Source organism: Micropterus salmoides, unplaced genomic scaffold (genome assembly GCF_014851395.1).
Source record: "Micropterus salmoides isolate LMB-PRFRI ecotype aquatic unplaced genomic scaffold, ASM1485139v1 Ms_hic_scaffold_3, whole genome shotgun sequence".
Classification (NCBI taxonomy): domain Eukaryota; kingdom Metazoa; phylum Chordata; class Actinopteri; order Centrarchiformes; family Centrarchidae; genus Micropterus; species Micropterus salmoides.
The window spans coordinates 35,637,302-35,656,723 of record NW_024042261.1 but is presented as its reverse complement, the minus strand read 5'-3'; the positions used below and the strand labels follow the sequence as shown (position 1 = coordinate 35,656,723).

Below are 19,422 nucleotides of genomic sequence, written 5' to 3'. Positions count from 1 at the left end.
TTTGCACCACCACAGTTTAATTAGCTGGTGCCACCATCAACCATGGCCTCTGGGTTTGTGGCTTTCATTTTTAAAAGGTTTCCAGGAATGTGATTCTTATTTTAACGTATTTACTTCTTTGTATTTATTTTTATGTTAGGACTAGACGCAATTTCCTTTTCATAAAGACCTGTATGCTTTTGTGTGTGTGTGTTCTGTGGTGTGAGAAGACCGTTTCCAGAAGATGACGGAGCCCCACAGGTGGGCGGTGCTTGGCAGCTCGCAGCAGCCAATAGGAAGCCTGGGTGTCGCTGTCAAACACAGCTGATCGATGAGTCAGGGCGAGAGCAGCCGAGAAGGTCGCACTTGTTGCTGAGCAGGAGCCGCCGCCGTCAAGCCGACATCCGAGCTCTGATCCATCTTCACTTTACATCCTCAGATCTGTCAGTAAATCCTCCTCAGATCTGCTCCTCAGCGCGAGCAGCCGCTTCAGTCCGGGATCTCACCGCTGCTGCCTCTTTCACGGCTCTCAGGTGAGACATGTCGCCATTTAAACCGCTTTTAGATTTGCTCCATTCAAAGAGGGGAGGTGTCGGTGTTTTAACTTTACCTGCCGGTGACCGTCGGACCTGTGAGAGCCGCTGATTAAAATGTGTTTAAAAATAACAGATCGATATCTCAGTCCTCTGATTATAAATATAGGCTGCTGTGTGCAAAAACACGAGCGCACTGTTATTTATTTGATAAAGTAGGTTGAATGATTGGTCTTGTAGTTTTGAGCTGATATAGAGCTGGTGTGCTAAATTCAGTCCGTGCCTGTTAATTATTGGTAATTAAGTGATAAATAGTAGTTCAACCATGACTAATAGTTAATAATCCCTTAATATGATTGTGAACTCGTGAAGCTTCCACTGACACACCGATGTTGCTGCGGAACAAAGGATCTAGGCTACATAATAAACTGTGTTACAGATCAGTTTCAGTTCAGGGTTCACTGAGGGGGTTGACTGGCAGGGTCTCAGGAGGTTTTAAGAGGTTTTTGTACAGATTACAGGAGGTCCCTCTTTTATGGGTCCAGGTTTTTTAAGCCTTCAAGGGTTCATTTATGGGCATTTCATGCAATTTCAGGCTTGTTAAAGTCCTTGAAGGGCTTGTCTGAGGTTCAGAGGTTTTAGGTGTGTATTTTAATAGTTTATTTCCACTATAATTAAATCTAGAGCTGAAACAATTAGTCAATTTTGTTTTTTTGACATCCTTGGGGAAAAAAACTAATATTTCATGTAGTCAGATACAAAGAAGGAAAAAATAGAAAAGGAGGCTATGTAGGCTATACATCACACCTTCAACTGAATAATAGCTCTTGATTACCCACATATAGGCTACACCTACACACACACATATATACACACACACACACACACACACACACACACACACACACACACACACATTTATGCATGTTTACCCATAATCATACCTACTTATGCACATTCAAAAACTCTGTTTTATATCTTTGAATTGAATATCTTTAATGAAAATAGTTGCAACCCTAAGTAAATCTGCTGGACATAATCTATGTTCCTGGAGGTTTGTATCCATGTGTGGTGACCTGCGCTTGTTTGTGAACACCTGACCTGCTGTGACTCTCCCTTAACTCAAATGGCACCACTTGACTCACAGATAAGACTGAAGTAGCAACACCTGGTAGACATTAGTGCATTTCAATTCAATGCAGCGTTTTTTATCCGTGTAAGAGCAGTTATATGCAGCAGCTAACCAATCAGATCATTAGACAAACAAGAGATAGGAAAAGAAAAACAGAAAACATTCAAAGGCTAAAAGCTTATTAACCCTAACCCTACATGTGGAACTGGTAATAAATTCATTAATAAATATTAAAATAAAACAATAAAAAGATACCCATGGTAATGAGGGTTGGAGAAGGCAGACAGCGGTGGGGATGAAGTGTCTGATTTATCTCAGGAACATTTAATCTGAGCTGCTGGTGTTTTACATTCATGATGGGTGTTACGGTTAACTTAAGAAGCTTAATGTTTAACCAGCATTAACTTTGAATATGAAGTGTTTCATGGATGAAGTCATAAAAGCATTTATGTCTCTGTTTTGTGCACCACATCCTAACAGAAGGTGTGACATCCCTCCGACCTGTTCAGTAACGCAACATCAGCACTCCCACTGTGTGCTGTGTGGTCACTGTGCATTGTGTAGCCCACACTGGCTGTTGAAAGCTTTACAAACCCCGACCATCCTGTCAAACAGGCTGAGCAAGTGGAGGTTCATGCTGCCGCATTACGCTGTCCTCCAGTTTAAATTAAATCCACTTCTACCAAATTAAATATAGCCAAGGGGAAGTTTTGAAGGCGTGGTCTGCGTAAAACATTTACGCTCGGTTGTAATCTGCTTTACTTCCTCCCAGCTGTATGTGTAATGATAATTGTGAAATATATATATATATATATATATATATATATATATATATTTATTTTTTTTTTAAATAGACAAGTGTTGAAGTCGCAACCCTTCTGATGATGCTACTTCAGGTTACGTCGACCCCTGAGAGGTCAAACTCAGAAATCCAAACAAGATTATTTTGTATTTAGTATGTTTTAGCAGTAGAGTGTAAAAAAAACTACTGTCCACACCAACCACAGATATAGAGCAGATGAAAATATCTGAAAAGGGACGTCTCTCTGAGATCCCAAGTCTAACTAATGCATCCTTTTCTGTAGCATCATCAGTTCAAATTCATGTTTGTAAGCAATTCTCTTAAAAGTATGTTTTTTGAGATGTTTGAGGGTTTCCAGGAGCCCTAACAGAACATTAATACTGTATTATACTGTGTTTTAAACAGACATGTTAAACACATTGTCAGTTGTGGTTAAAAACTTAAAGAGAAACAAACCCGTTAAAAGAGAAAAACAAACCCTGGCACCAAATTTTACCTCTACCTTCTACCTCTGTAGGAAGTTTCACACATTCTGAAAAACTGTAAAGCAGCAGAGCAGAAAGTTCAACATGGCAGAGATACCTTTGCTGCTACTGATCAACCAAGACTGTCAGATGTGGTTCAGTGGGTGAAGACAACGCAATACTGAAGACTACAAACTTACCATAACTGAGTCAAAGAAGACTTCCCGAGGTCATCCTCCATGTTTTCTGTTCTTGGCGTTCAGTTTATTCTCAGAGGTCAGGCGATTTGAATACTTCCTGCAGCATGTTTTTCTTGGCATTTTCCCTGTGGAAGTTTCTGTTGATGGGAACCTTTGTCTTGGTTGTGTCGTCATCGCTCTTGCCTATTACCCAGCTCTTCCTCGGTTTGCACCAAACAAATCGCTGTTGTAGCTGGAAACATAACATGCATCACTTCCTGCGTGTCAGATTTCCAAGGAAAGGGTCGACCATGCACGAAAGTAGTGTTTACTGTAGCAAATTTTACTTGACGACAAGATAATGAGTCTGATCTTATCTGAGTCACCAGTAGGCGTGAGTACACAAAACCAGGGGGGGCTTCCATCAAATACAGAATCAGTTTAACAAGTCATCACTGATCTTTTTTGCATAAAAACAACATGTTTGTGACCGTTAGCCCACGTTCAGTACAGAAAGACACAGTGGTTCTGTGTTTGAACTTAAATCAACTTCAGTTATGAAGGGCAGGTGTAGAGGATGGAGGGGAGACAAGACACTAGTTTTTTGTCAGGATTTCGACATTGGAGGACATCCAGTCCCCCAGAGTGTGAAGTCACCTGTAGTGAAGCTCAAACATGCTGTCAGTCATATTGTGTGCAGCCTTCAGTCTTCACCACACTGCCAGATTGTGCCAGCTGACTCTGAAATCATTGGGAAAAACTGGCATTTAAGGCTTGCCAGAGATGTTTATGGTGATTGATTTGACTGCGTTGATGCGTCACATCTCTTAGCACTGCTTTAATTTATACGTTCGTGAAAATGTGGTCCGAGTGAAGCCAGGCAGTTATTTCACAGGCTGGTTATGTTACGGATGTGAGACGTTTAACAGCATCACAAACAGTGCAGCTATCACATGAAATAGAGTAAGCTATTAATTTAGAATAATTTTGTCACAATGATTCTGTTGCCTCCCTTTTTCCAACTTGACAAACATGACAGTAGAAGTTATAATATCTCAGAGGGCCATGATGACTAAGATGCAGATCTCCCACGCAGATTGTGATCACGTAAGATGGAGCTGTAAATGTGTGTGTGTTAAACCTCTGTAATGTTTGATTCCTATGTGTGTGCGTGCGTGCGTGTTTGTGCATGTGTGCCCATCAGACTGGCACTCTGAGGCAGGGGGCCTCCCTCGCCGCTCCTGAGATGACTGGCATTTCCCTTGACATGAAAGCCCAACACACACACTGAAGACGGCAAAGCACACCTACACCTACATGTTTTCACGCACTGAAAACTCACTGTGGCATTTAGGTTGACACTTCAGCAGAGCCCTGGCTCCTTTGGCACTAGTTTATCTCAGGAAGTGCTTGTCTGGGGCGAGGGCGGTGCAAGTCATCTGGAGAAAGAGTTTGGGTTGTTGTGGTGATCGGCTTCTGTTTTGGCATGAGGAAAGTTTAGCTTTAGCTCAGCTGTCAGGTGTGACTATTGGGCAATACGGTCGATGTTGAGCGTGAGGTGTCGGTTTCACTATCAGTTCGGCTAACCGGTTGAAGTCAAGCCAGGGTTATGGTTGTGTTGTAAAAGGTCTGATTGGAAGATGAGACAACAATGCAGAACATAGAAGCAACGTTTATTTAAAGGTGTTGCTTAATATTTGCATATTTATATGTTTTAGGTTGATTTTTAGTTTTGGACTCTGGATTGTTATGATTTACAGGTGAGTTGGCTGCAAATGATCACATTTTCTAAATGCCTTTCAGGGTGGTGAAAGGTTGATTTTTGCTGAGACTCACTCTTCTGCTGCAGTTTACAGCTTGTGCCAGCTGGTTGGATTTGTAGATAACTTGCAAGATAGTTTTACAACGTAAAGGGAAGTAGTGGTAACTCTTTAGAATTCAGCCTGCAATTTACAGCGTAAATGTTTTAAATACTTTGTGTGTTACCCAAGCTGCTTTATTGCACAGAATGGGGAGAAGACGCTTGTCTTCCTGTGAAAAATTACATAAGTAAAATTAGTTCCAGTGCAGAGCTGCAACAATTAGTTAAATAATCGATGTGTCAATCGACTGAATATTAATTGTTCATATCAACTTATCATTTAGATCATTTTAGGTCATTATCTTTTTTGAGTTTCTTAATTGCGAAAATGTGCTGCTTTCCCTCATGTTAACATTATAGATTACTGAATATTTATGAGTTTGGACTGATTGGACTAATCCCGACCTTTGATGACATCACCTTGGCCTTTAGGAAATTGGGTTGAGCATTTTAAATTGTTTTATAGAGGAAACTTTAAGAAAAAAATGAGCAGATTAATCGAATATGAAAATAATTTCTAGTTAAAGCTCTATTCCAGGGATTTCAGATTTTGGTCTCTTGTGTATCAGAAATGTCAGAGGGCACAAACGGCAGGTCACTGGTTCAAATCTCAGGTTGTGTTTGGAAAATCAAAATGAAGACCCTCATCAATGCTGCTGCTCAGTCAGCAACAGGAGAAGCAAGCACAGGTGTGTGGTGGCAGCTGACAGGTGTGTGGTGGCAGCTGACAGGTGTGAATGAACAGCAGGTGTGAATGAACAGTCAGACTTCTCTGGATTAAAGCAAACAAGGGCCAGTTTTGCAGCTGACAACACATTTAGACTGAAAAATACCCTTTTCTTTCACAACTGTGATGTCATTTCCAGTTTCAGACATTTGAGAGATGAAAGGTGTGACTTTAGCTTCTTGTGTGTGCTGGACGTCAGTGTGTGTGTGTGTGTGTGTGTGTGTGTGTGTGTGCTGGACGTCAGTGTGTGTGTGTGTGTGTGAGGGAAGATGGTTGCTGGCGTGTTTGCGTGTGTTTTCTCTGCTTCTAACTCTTCATCTCTGTTGTCTCATTAGGAAGTCTGGTTTGATGTCTGCGTCAGTCCTGTATCCATGGCCGTGCGGACGTTACAGTCTGGTCTGTGGACTCCTCCTTCTGGCTTTCTCACCGCTCCTCGCTACAGGTATGACCTCTGACCCCACCTGTCCGCCCAAAACCCCTCAAGCCTCTGTTTAACTTATGTTATCCTGCATCACCTCCCAACATTCATGCATTCTTATTCATTTTAGCAGGCAGGCAAATATTTGTCAAAAATGTTCTCAAAGTGAAAATGCTTACTGACATATAGAAATTCAAAACAGTCAGGAAACACAGTCGTTAACGGATAAAATAGAGATTTCTCATATTGCATAATTTATTCAGTTTGTTGCATTTTGTAATGAATTCTTTGTTACACTAACTAATCAAAGGAGAAAAAAATGAAACATCCCATTGTGAAATATTTGTAGCACTTAATGGTGACTGTAAGCTGACTGCTCTCCCCAGCTAGTCTGCTGCATACCGTCAAACTTCAATAAAAAGCCTAGTCCCAGTTACTGGCCTGGTGTGGCTACATGTTTTGACCGATAAACCCAGGTCTCAATTAGACACCTGATCTGTTTTCTATAGAAGTTCTTTAGATGTATAAAACCTCTTAAAGCCCACTGGGTCACCTGCTTGAGCTAAGCCTCTTAGATGGTGCATACCAACAGTAATGTTTAAATATGTACATGCTTCACATTGTTAGATCTGTTAGATTCTCCACAATTCAGTCATTTAGTTCATTTTACAGAAACAATAAGCACCAAAGTATCATTTATTCAGATTTATAACGGCATTGTAAAGGAATTAAAGCCCTGTCATAGATATAGGCAGGGTGAGTTCAGTGACAGAAGCAAATAAAAGCCCGGGCTAGTAATTGAGGTTTTCTTGTATTAGTAATACTGCAACAGAGAATCCTTAGAAAACTGATTTTTCCTACTCATTCCATTGAGATACACCACAGCAGTACGACGATGAAACAACCTCAAAAACTTCTTCAGTGTGATTTATGGTTTAGTTGTAATTATGACCCAGATAAAAGTTCACCAGTGGTTTGGATTGAAGCACACAGTTTTAATCACACTTTTATGGTGACTGATTGCGAAACTTTGCGGCCTAAAATTTGAACTTTAGGCAGCTTAATGCAGGATGTTGCCACTTTCTGTGCAGCTCATCATTCAGCGGTTCAAAACAAACTGCCTTTTGGGACTGGAGCACAAAGTTGCTCAAAATTTGCCTGTGACTTTGTCTCCTTCCTGTTTCTAACTGCACAAAACAGTTTAAATTGCTTTCAGAGTGAACGCCTCTGACTTTTTTTCATTGTAACTTCATTTCCAGAAATTCTAGTGATTTTCCACTCTCAGCCTCACACTTGACCTATTCTTCACATGTTGATGTCTGGGGTTAAGGAGCTTGCGGGGGTAGTGGAAATCATAATTCTACTTAAGATGGAGGGTGAAGAAATAGCGGAAGTGGGTAACATTGCTGGCTGGGTAAGGCAGAGGTGGTTGCTGGCAACTATCTGATATATAATGTGTGCATTTCACTGAATGAGCAGGGAGTTGCTGGAAAAGAGCTCACAGGACGCACCGCGGTACATTCATGTGTACATACATGTGTAAATGTAGGCATCAAAATAAAGTCCTGACCCTCTATAGGGCCCTTTACTCACATGTCAGCATTTGTTTACAATATCACCTTGTAGTCCTTTCACATTGTACCAGCGCTCTTACCAGCTGGTGTCATCTTCGCTCATCATCGATCAGCCTCTGACATCATGTCTGTATGCTGCAGAAACAACAACATAAAAAAAACAGGCCTTCAGGTTGTCCTCGTGCCAATGATCACCATCTTCTGCTGATGGACACAGTAACTCCAGTAGAGAGGATATCATTCACGTGTGCCTTGGCATTTTGAAATCTATGAATTATTATCGCATCAATTATAGGAGAACAATATAATTACCATAAACACTCTGGACCGTAGCTGAAGAGACTGCTTTACAGCGCCATATGAGAAGAAATCACTGCTCTTTTGATGCATACTGAGATAAATCTTTCAGAGTTGATTGCAGCTTGTGGAGAAAAAAAATCTTCTATGAAGCCAAATAAAAACAAATGCATGTGGAGTAGTGCTGCAGAGATGGAGGAGGAGTAAGGCAGAAGAGGGTTTGATGGGAATTCTTTGTTTTCATTCTGAAAAATATAAACATTAACTGGTTGCAATGGTGTGAGGAACAAGGTTATTATAAGGTTAATAAAAACAACAACAAAATAACAAAAACTAGGTGTGAATATCTTTTTTTTTAACTGAAATAAAAATTAAAAACAAGGCTTTACAAAAATTTGTGAATGTCTTTAGTTGTTGTTTTTGTCAGTTTATTTTATAGATCCTACATGAGCCTAGTATTTTGGTTAGATATGAAATCTCTTTTCCAATTTCTTAACTTTGCCAGTTTTAGTCCGCGCCCTCACCTGGCATCATGGAGTCCCATTTAGGTGATCCCCTGGGATAGCTTTGTGTCTCAGATAAGAGCATATATGTGGGACACTTCTTAATAAAGGGTCGATTTCAGAAGCTTGCACAAGTAGGCTAACCTAGCTACCTTAACAAGGTAAGAGAAACAGAAGCAAACCCCAGTCCAGGCAGCTGATACACATCTTTTAAAGCTGTCTCTTGTGGGTGGTTGTTCACCTGTCCTAAGTGAATGCATTTTTTAAAATTGTATAATGTTGAGATTTTATTACACATTATGAATCTCGCCCCTGACAAATGCGACATATTATAAAGAAATACTGAAACTAATAAAAACCTAACCAAAACTAAGCATTTCTCAAAACTAAAAACTAAACTAAACTAGCAGACCCACTTTAAAAATGAATTAAAACTAAACTGACCTCCAGTGCACACAGGCAACATGTCCCCTTTTTAAAAACCTGCTCTTATCGCTGTGTTTGGTGTGTCTACAGGCAGACTGAACAACTGCACTCACCCTCTGGTGCCAGAACATGGAGGTTTCCGCTGTGATCCGTCCCCGTGTCGAGGTTTCCCCCAGAAGAGCTCCATCCATTTCTTCTGTGAGCCCGGATACCACATCAACAGCAAGATCCGTGTCTCCAGGTGTCGCCACGGAAAGTGGCTGCCTCCAATACCCGCCTGCATCCCAAATAAAGGTAAGAGTTTAGAAGTCTTGTTAAAAGTAATATAGTATTTATGTTTTCTAAGGATCTGTTGAGGTTGAAATGTTTTTTGAGGGGAGCATACGTCAACTGCATTAAACCTGTTTGGTTTTGACGTGAAGTGAGTTCACTTTTCTAATAATTCACGTGCAAAAAGTGAATTTGCCTATAAGGATTTATCGAATTAAGTGTTCAAGCTTTGTGTTCAGAAGATCACTCGTTTGAATTCACTGAATGCCAGAAACAATCTAGGCTGGAAACAACTTGCCCATTAACTGAAGAGTCTATCAATTATTTTTTAATGTAATTTTTCAAGAAGAATGCCAGACTTGTCTTCAGTTTCTTGGGTGTTAGAATTTTCTGCTTTGTTACTCTAGTTTGGTTAGTCGGACAAAATAAGTAACTTTGGGCTATGAAAAGTTGCAACAGACAAATTATAGAAATTTCTTAAATTAAATAATTAAGATAAATAGTTTACTGTTAGTTGTAACCAAACAACAACACTGTGCTGGGAGTGTCTTCGATCCGAGACTACCTGGTTATACTTTGTGTTTTCACATCAGTAAAAGAAATACTCACTAGGTAGTGGACACAATGAAAACCTGGTTTTATAATTCAGTCATTGGTGAGGCGGTGTTTTATTGTGTAAATGTTCGGGGACTCTTCCTACAAACCTTAAATGATAATCAGATTCATCGAGTGTTTTATTTAAAATACTTGGGTCAGTCGCAGCAGAGAGAATATTTCAGTCTCATGGAGCTCAGTGGGTCGCGCACAAACAGCCAGGTTAGTAGGTCGATACCCTCTGGGGCCTCTATTGTTTCCACTTGACTCTTTCTGGGTACTGAGTTTGGAGTGAAGTCATGTGACTTTAAAATTCCTTTCTTTGTTAGTAAGCAGATGTTCTTGGACGACTCTAAACATCTCTTGACATTTCCCAGTACTCCCATCACAGCATTCCTCAGTGATTAGCTCAGTTTATAATCTATGACTCTTCATAGCTTTGACTCAGATGGTTTAAAGGCTGATTAGTCACTTTGTGACAGTTCCTTCTTGTTTCGAGTGTTCAGGAAACAGATGGCGTGTCACTGTTGTGGTTACAGGGTTTGATTCCCAGTGGGTCTACTTATATGTAAAATATGTGTTTCAGCCAATTCCTGATGAGATGCGGTCTGGCTGTGTCAGACGTCTTAGAGGCTACTGGGAGTTTTATAGTGCTGCACAGCACTGTTACGTCTGTAGATCTAACAGTAAAACAGTACATTTGAATTGATTTTAGGTTGTATTCATTTTGTTGTTGCTTCAAGAACTAAACTTTCCCACTGCAGTCAACTGAGATTGGGTTTTCTCTCTATCTCACTAATGAATGAAACTTTAATCAGTAAGATCAGGAAGAAAGGTCAGCCTTCATTTTGGGCCTCTGAATATTAAAGTGTGGTGAGGCTGAGGCCTGATCCCTCTGATACAAACCCAGCAGCAGCAGCAGCTCACGTTCATCTTTTGACCTACTTAACAGAAACGCGCTCAGACACTCTGCAGGGGAACTTGAAGCTTTACTTTCCTCAGACCAGTTCCGACTTCCTCTGTCGCCATTCACTCAAACGCACTGCGACAGGAAGTCGGAATGCAGAACGAGGAAGCGGGCGAAGCCACCATAATAACCATTAAACATTTCCTCTGTGTTGACGCTGTCACGGCCTTGTGGAAAGCTACTGTCGTATTATCATGGGCACAGAAAAAAACACATCACGAGATTAAAAACTTCAACTCGTAGATTCTTGTATTTGATAATCTTTTTCTGTTAAACCTGTCTAGCCAGAATACCTGGGTTTTTCCACAGTAGTGCACCACAGGTAGTAGGTAGCCACACATTTAGACTTTATTTCACAGCTTCAGCTCCTTGTCTTAAAGTTAAATTTACCTTTTTGCAATTATATAACCACCAAAACAATGTTTTAAACACAAACTACATGCACACACTTTGTAATTCTGGGTCAATGTCTGATTTTTCTGTTGGATAAATGGTCAGAAGAGATCTTTTTGTCCTGTTGCTGTAATTAATGATTAGTAAATAAGTAATAAAACATTCAATCCACACTTACATAAAAAGGAAAAAGCAGCACATTTGTGAAGCCTGAAGCAGCAAATGTTTGAGTATTGTTGCTTGAGCTGCCAGCATTCGACCACAGATTACTTCCTCTAGGTATCTGTGTGGTATCTGTGTTTCTACTCTAAATGTCTGTCTTTTTTCCCCTCAGAGGGTCCTAATGTGAACTCTGACACCGGAGTGAATGACTCGATGCCAAGCATGGCCACAACAGCGGTGGGAGTGTCCATCTTTCTGCTCACCACCACTGCCTGCCTGGTCGTCAAGTCGCGCCTCTACCCCTGTCAATCACACAGGTAAGGAGATCATTTACTGCAGTGATTTTGGAAATATTGTATAGCAGCTCAGCTAATTTGAAAAGCAGAAATTGTGGTTTAGATTCACTTCCACAAATTTCTTTTTAGAAGGAAAATAAAACTCACAAAATCATTAAAAACTCCACGAGTCTGCTGTAACACCTGAACACCACATGCTGCAATTGAGAGTTTGCGAAAACTTGTTACTGTAGCATATCAAACGTCAAAATATTCCCCACTTCACCTTTACAACAACACCTGCTTATTCTACATTAAGTAATTCTCTCTCTGTCCCAGCAGCCGTCGCTCCTCAGACCAGCTGGACCTGATGGTGGATGGACTTCCTGTCTCTCTCCCCTCCTATGAGGAGGCGGTGTACGGCAGCTGGGGGCAGCGTTTGCCCGCCTGCTCAGCACCTGGACCCACCCAGCTCCTACTTGCTCAGGAGGAGTCTCTCAACAACCAATCGGACGGCAGTCACCGCCCCCTCTTGTCCAGCCAAAGCCCTGACAACCCCCCTCCCCCTTACGAGGAGGTCCAGTCATCACGTGCCAGAGATAGGATAAGTGACGGGGACGTCCGGCAGCTACAAGTTGCACTTTCAGATGACAAGGACACTTGATTGTCAGAATGAGGGGTTCATATGTGACACACGGGGTGCAGTTGTTAAGCAATGAAGGCACAATTTTGATTGACAGCTGATTGCTGCAGTGCAGTGTTTACTCTGCAGATGATAAAAGCCAAATGATGGCTGAAAAAAAAAAAAAAAAAACGCGGACTGACAGCAGACTCCTGCACTTTTTCTGGTTGGCTGCAGCTCACCAGCATCGGGACACACTGTCCTATCACACGCTATTTTAGACAAAGCTGATAAGCTCTGACTGGCCAGTTGTTGGGTCACAAAGACCTGAGAGGGCTGAAGTGCAGTAAATTAAATGTTGATTGTATAGTTTATTGTATGAATGTAACTGCCCTGGTTTTAGTGTGAACAATGCATGTCATTGTTTGTGAAAATGAAAACCTTTAAAAATCCTAAAACGTGGTTTTCACAGGACAGCAGTAACATGAAAATGTAAGTGTGTGTGTGTTTTCAGTGTTGCTCTGGAGACATCGTCTATCCTTCCCGTCAGTGACGGGGCCAATCGAGGCTTCCTTCGTGAAGTCAGGGGCGTGCTGTTGCAAAAACCTGTGTTTCCACAGCAACTGACTCCATTTCTATCTTTTGTACAGCATTTCTCTTTGAGTCTTATTGGGCTGTGGCGCACATATTGTGGATTTGAAGCCAGCATTGTGTGCAGTCACTCCGGTAATAAATGGTGACTCAAATTGGACCATGTTTTGATGTTAATTTAAAAAAACATGTTAATTAGTGTACAGCAGATATTTAGACTTGAAAATGCTTTGGAACCAAACAGTCTTTAAAAGTGTTTCTCTTGTGTTCATTCCGTGGTGAGTGAAATAAAAATGAATAATACTATGATGAGTTTAAATGTACAGTAAAAAGAATCTTTCTGCTCGCTGACATGAAATAATGTTTTTTATATATATATATATATATATATATATATATATATATATATATATATATATATATATATATATTAGCACCGGTGGAATCGTTGTAGACATAAAGGTGGTTTTATCAAAATAATCCTCTAAATAACAGTTTTTATTCCACAACCTGCAAAAAAAGCACACAGATGTGGGACCAAACTGCCCAAATAACCTGAAACTCCTCAGCGATCAATCGATTTCCTCACTTCACCAGGCTGATCCCTCTCTGCCACCCTTTGACTTCTGCAGATCAACTGACTCCTTTACAGACCTTGAATGTATTTCATGTTTCATTTTGTGGCAACAAATCTAACTATTCTATGGATTGTAATATTTGCATAAAGATTATTTGTATATTGTATTATTGCACAGAATTATATGAAGAATAAATGTTGAAATGTTTCCTTGTTTGACATCCTGGTCTTTGTTTGTGACATATGCTGCGTTCCAGGCAACTCGGAACTGGCAAATTTCTGACCTCCAACTAGAAAAACTACCCTGGAACGCCACCTGAGGTCGGATTTCCTACTTGTGTACTCTGAGAAAAAATATTTACCCCGACTTCATGAGTAGCAGCTGAATTACGTCACAAAACAATGTCAGCGCCCATGGAAGCACACACTGTAAATGGTAGCCTAAACCATAAACTAAAAGTCAACAAAAAGTAGATTTTCATGTATTTAAATTAAAATAATACATACAATCATATAGTAAAACCTGTTCTGCATACACTGATGTAGAAATATGTTAGGCCTATTAGGTAGCTGGCTACAGTAAAGAATCTCAAAGTCATCTTCACTGCATAAAAGTTATTGTTAAAAATGCCAAAACATTAGGAAGTGTGACCTACGACATTGACTGACATGAGGATCACCAACTGATGTAGCTAGAGGGGTACACAGAACTAGTAACGTATAGGCTATTTATGTCAGTTGTTGCAGTTAAACTGCCATCCTTTTAATTAACACCTAAAACACTGCTGAAGGTGCAACTGTGTGTACACTTTGTCACGGTCAGCCATGGTTTTCATTCACTTTCGGGCGTCATACACCACCATGCACCTGGAACACTTGGAGGTCGGAAGTCGTATATTTCAACTTGGACATTTCCCAGTTCCGAGCAGTCTGGAACGCTGCATTAATTTAAGTTAATTTGCATCACCTGTGTTTGTCAGTGCTGCAGCAAGACACAGGACACACTTGGTGTGTTTAGCACAGCACATGGACAGAAACCTCTCCCAAAGGTAATTTCACTTTTTGTTTGTTTTGATTTGGGAACTCTGCTTTATAGGAGAGCAGCTGCTAACAATAATACAAAAAATCTAATCTAACTGTCATTATCTTGATTACATTCATACATCCTTTCAACTTATAACTTATTAAACTGATTTGCACACTGTCTGCATGGACATGTTTAAACAGTATAGTTTTTATTTGTTTACTTTTGATTCTTATGTTTAATACTTCTTTTGAACTATTCTTGTGTGGTCTGTTTGTGTACTGCTGCTGTGACATGAGAACTTGCCCCCAGAGATAGATGAAGTATCTATCTATCTTAGTCTGTAACACACTTCTGAATCATCAGCTGAAAAAAGACTCACATAGAATCTGATATTTTCTTTAAGACATGTCTGTATACTGTATGTTGCAGATCCTGCTGATGAGCCTTTTTCCTCCTCATGAGTGTTCCTGATCTGATGGGCTTCTCCCGCTGCTGCAGGTCAACACATGCACCAACACACTTGTACGTAACTCACAACCTTTACCCTTAACCCAATCCTAACCTGAACCCTAAAACCAAGTCTTAACACTCAAACAGCGTTTCTAACCATAGGGACCTCAATTTCCCCATCAGTTAGTGTGCATTCAGATTAAAGTCCCCACCAGGATGTTAAAACATGAAACACACACACACCCCACAACAAGGTAATGAGTGTTTTCTTCTGTGTTGACAGGAATAGAAAGAGATGAGCTCAGTAACAACAGTATGTTGCTCACTTACCCTGGATGAATAAAGAGAAGTGTAAAAGATAAAAACCGGTTGAGTGAGGTCCAGCGGTTTGACTTTTACTTCAGGTATCAACAAGTTTAGATATTTAGACAAATTGGGCTGACCAGATTTTGAAGGGATCTTTACTTGTTTTGATGTTCAGATACTGTGCAGCCTGCAAGAGTTATAAAGTGTGTACTTATACAGCTGTAGCCTTAAAATCACCACCGCCTTTCATTCCTTTCACGAGCTGATAAAATGTGGAAATATATTAAATGGTTGATTTTTGTTTAGTGATTATGGCTTGTTTCGTTTTGCCGCCTTATGTTTATTCCAAACAAACTGCTGCTGTTGCATCCATAAACATGAAACACATCACTTCCTGCGAGGCAGAAGATTTTTCCATTTAAAAACAGGATAGTGATCCAAATACTTATTTACAGGAAAATGTTATGAATCATTCCCGTAAGGATGATTATTACATTGACCGAATGCTGTATGACTGTATGGTGTGTAGTGGTGACATGTGATGGTAGAAACTTCCTGCTTTTAGTGTGAATCTAAGAATGTTTTGAGGATTTCATCCAGCTTGACCAAAAGGAGAAGTTGGTTGGATGAGTGTCAGGAAAAGAAAAGGAGAAGAGGTTGGTCTCGTTTACTGTAAGCAGTCACCTGTGGTTACAGTCAGATGAATGAATGTCAAGTGGACAAGTCATTGATAAAGACAAACCAGCATTTCCCAATACAAATGGTTGACAGTACAATGGTGATTTAATTTGAAATCTTTATTTCAAACATGCAAGAGAAAGTATATAAAAAAATATATGTATATATAATATATAAAAATCACAAATACAACATTCTTCTATCACACGTGCGAAAAGGAGTAGGAAGAAGTAAAACTTATGTACTCCTTTAATTCTTACATTCCTTCAATTTACAATATTTTATGATATATATATTTTCCCATATACACAATATTAAAGTGACCACTGACAAGTATTTATTTATTTGGCCTTGAATATGTACTTATTCAAACAGCAAAAAATACAACAACAAAAAATAAACTAAACAAAAGACAAAAAAATGAATTACATACAATACATTTACTCAAGTACTGTACTTCCTTTTCTGCTACTTTTGAATTAAACTTCACTACATTTCAGGGGAATATATTGTACCTTTTACTCCACTACATTTAACATGAACACAACATAAAACTGTAAAACACAATGTATTTTTATATATTGAACCAATGGTTCCCAACCTTTTGGCTTATGACTTGTTTGTGGGTGAACCCTTGTCACGTTTCAGATGTCTGGGTTGTTGGCAGTACCCCTCTAAACTTGTCAATGGTTTCATTTAACTAAATGATATCATCCAATGTTTTACAAAAAAAAAGAGAAGTAAAAAAAAATGCTTATGTATAACTACTTTTCTCTGCCATCAATCATCCCACAACCCCTCTGATTGATCTGGTGACCCTTTTGGAGCGGCCCGACCCCTAGGTTGGGAGCTACTGGACTAAACTACCCAACCATGTATAAAGTAACTACTTCATATATCCACCTCGAGCAGCTGCTCTGACATTGATGCATCACTATTAACATTAATCATTCCATGTTCGTTTGTTTAACCCCATTCAGCTGATAAAATGTTTCTGTTTACTGAAGTAGGATCTAAATGCAGGACATTTTGCTTTTTGTAATGAGTATTTTCACATTGTGGTATTGGTACTTTAAGTAAAGGATGTGAATACTTATTCCACCACTGCCCAGTACAACCACATACTGTAAAATGACGGCAACAGGATGTGTTAAAAGAATGTTGCATTGCTTTTAGTCACTTGAGCTTTCCTTCTGACTACCAAACATTGTACTTTTTTCTTCTGGCCATTGCCACTGAGAAATGAATTGACTCGAAACGGCTCATGAGTCATTTATAAAGCAGCATTAGGTAATGCGGACTACTGACCTGTGTTTGAGGACCTAGACAGGAATGGACTGAATTGCAGAAGTCTTAACAGAGTGAGGAAACCTAGTGATGCTTTAATACTTACCAGAAGTAACGAAATGTCATCCCTGTACAAAATCTGACTCTTTCAAAATGGGTTTTATTGCAAGAAGTGTGGGGTTGCAGGATTTCTCTCCTCCTGTTCTCGTTCCAAAAACATTTGGAGATTTTTCTTCAGGTGACCAGTGTGATGACACCAGAATGAAAATGTGCAGGGTGAATTCAGTTACTCAGTCCGAATTTGTGATTTGATTGATCATGTATGTATTTGCTTAATTACACCAGATGTCTGCCTCTGGAGTTTGTGCCTTCCAGCTCTTGATTGGCTGAATACACCTGGTTGAGCTAATCATATGTAGGTAGAGCAGACAAGTTGAAAAGTCACTGCTTATATTCACATCCACCTTTTTGAGAAGATTAAAGCAGTCATGCAGCAGCGGAAGAAGTATGAAGAATGTAAAAATATTTAAGTAAATGTGCTGCATTGAGAATGTTATAAATAAATATTGCTAGTGAAATGTATTTAAACTATCAAACACTCAAGGCAGAAAATTACCTCTGATACAGTATATTGTAACATAGTTAGAATATTACTGAGCTGTTGACCTATTCAGATGTAAGTAGCATCTCAGTGTTGTCTCTTAATTCGGGTAGTTTAAACTGTAAATCTGCAAAGTAACTAAGCTCTGATATAAAAACAGTGGAGGAAAAAGTACAATATTTCCCTCTGAGAGACAATAGAGTAGAAGTACATTTCCAAAAATAGCCACACCCAAGTAAAGTACAAGTACCTGAAATTGCACTTTAGCACAGTATGTGAATCACTGTTGGTCACTTCCCACCACTGCACTCATGACACAATGCCAAACAGGCCAGACTGGGAACTTCTGTATTTGCATGAAAGCACACACTGCTGATGTCCCTATAAACTTTTAGATTTTATTTTGTCAAACATTTGCCCTGATGATGAAGGTTTAGTGACTAAAAGTTTTGGGTCAATATTAAATATTAGCATGTGTGCAGTGACTTCTGTTCTCTGTATTATATCTGCAGTAAAATGCTGTGACTGACTGACATTATTCTGACATTAGATTAACTGATGCACCAGTGTGTAGCATTTTACTGTCGTAGCTGCTCGAGGTTGAACTATTTTCTATACAGTTAGGAAGAGTAGTCTGGTGGTTCTCAACCTGGGGGTCAGGCCCTTCCAAAGGGACACCAGATAAATCTGAGGGGTCATGAGATTATTAATGGGGGGGAGATGAAAACAAAGTTCTCAAATTTAAATCTTAATCTATTAGATTACCTACTTTTGCTTTAGCGAAATGTTGGATAATTTGATCTATTTAGGCTTTGAACTGTTTAAATACAAACCATGTGAGAAGTTTAGAGCGCAATAGCTCTTAAACATCTGAAATGTGACAAGAGGCCCCAACCAGACACAGCTTTTTTTTTTTTCTTTTTTTAAAGAATTCTTAATCGAAAAACATTAGGAACCACTGGTGATGGCAATTTCTTAATAAACTCTTTCAGGCAAGCACTTGTCTTTCTGGAGGTTTATTCAGGTCATCTGCAGATGGACTCAAAGCGACGCATACATCAGAGTACACGAACGCCCGACAGAGTATAGACAGCTGAGAGAGCCTGTTATTTATCCAGCTTCAGGGTCAAGCGTATCATCTCACAGACACGTTGTCCCTGAAATCTGAATAGCACAGGGAACAGAGATGATTTGACCGTTACGTTCACACATATTCAGCGCCACATTACATGCAAGTCCAGGGGTTACATGAATCATTACAAACGGTCAATACATCAATATTTCGTGGGCTGTTATTACAAAGGCATTGCATTTTTCTGCTCAATCTTAGTGTAAAGTACCTACAACGTTCATGAAAATGCAGTACAATATTTCCCTTGGAGATGTAGAGGAGTAGAAGTAAAGTCTAGCATGAAATGGATGCATCAGACTGATAAGATGCTGCACATTTTATTAGACTGAATGTTGAGGGCTGTGAGGTGATTAAAACAGAGCAGCTTTTATGAAACAATACGGTTATGTTTTATTTGGAATAATGCTTTCAAAATCAAAACCTACATGCACACTGACACCAAGAATGTGATTTCCTCCTCAGAAATGAAGCGATCAGACCTGCGTTACCATGGATAAGATGTTCCTGATCCTGGGAAGACACACATTTACTGACAATCACCTACAGACGGAGCCGCTCCTTCCTAAGTGAGGTAGATGTTTCATCTCTGCACACA

General features: G+C 39.7%; 1 protein-coding gene and 1 long non-coding RNA gene across 2 annotated transcripts; both read left to right on the top strand.

The window, feature by feature from the left end:
- The first annotated feature begins 302 nt into the window (after positions 1-302).
- On the top strand, positions 303-13,560 carry zgc:152863 (uncharacterized protein LOC562658 homolog). Its single transcript, XM_038693141.1, has 5 exons — positions 303-512; positions 6,013-6,119; positions 8,986-9,189; positions 11,454-11,598; positions 11,899-13,560. The coding sequence occupies exons 2-5, from the start codon at positions 6,026-6,028 to the stop codon at positions 12,218-12,220; spliced, it is 765 nt and encodes a 254-aa protein (XP_038549069.1). The 5' UTR covers positions 303-512; positions 6,013-6,025; the 3' UTR covers positions 12,221-13,560.
- A 768-nt stretch (positions 13,561-14,328) lies between these two features.
- On the top strand, positions 14,329-19,376 carry LOC119882852. Its single transcript, XR_005440554.1, has 3 exons — positions 14,329-14,395; positions 14,803-14,895; positions 19,290-19,376. It is a non-coding gene; the product is annotated as an uncharacterized LOC119882852 (long non-coding RNA).
- The last annotated feature ends 46 nt before the right edge of the window (positions 19,377-19,422 follow it).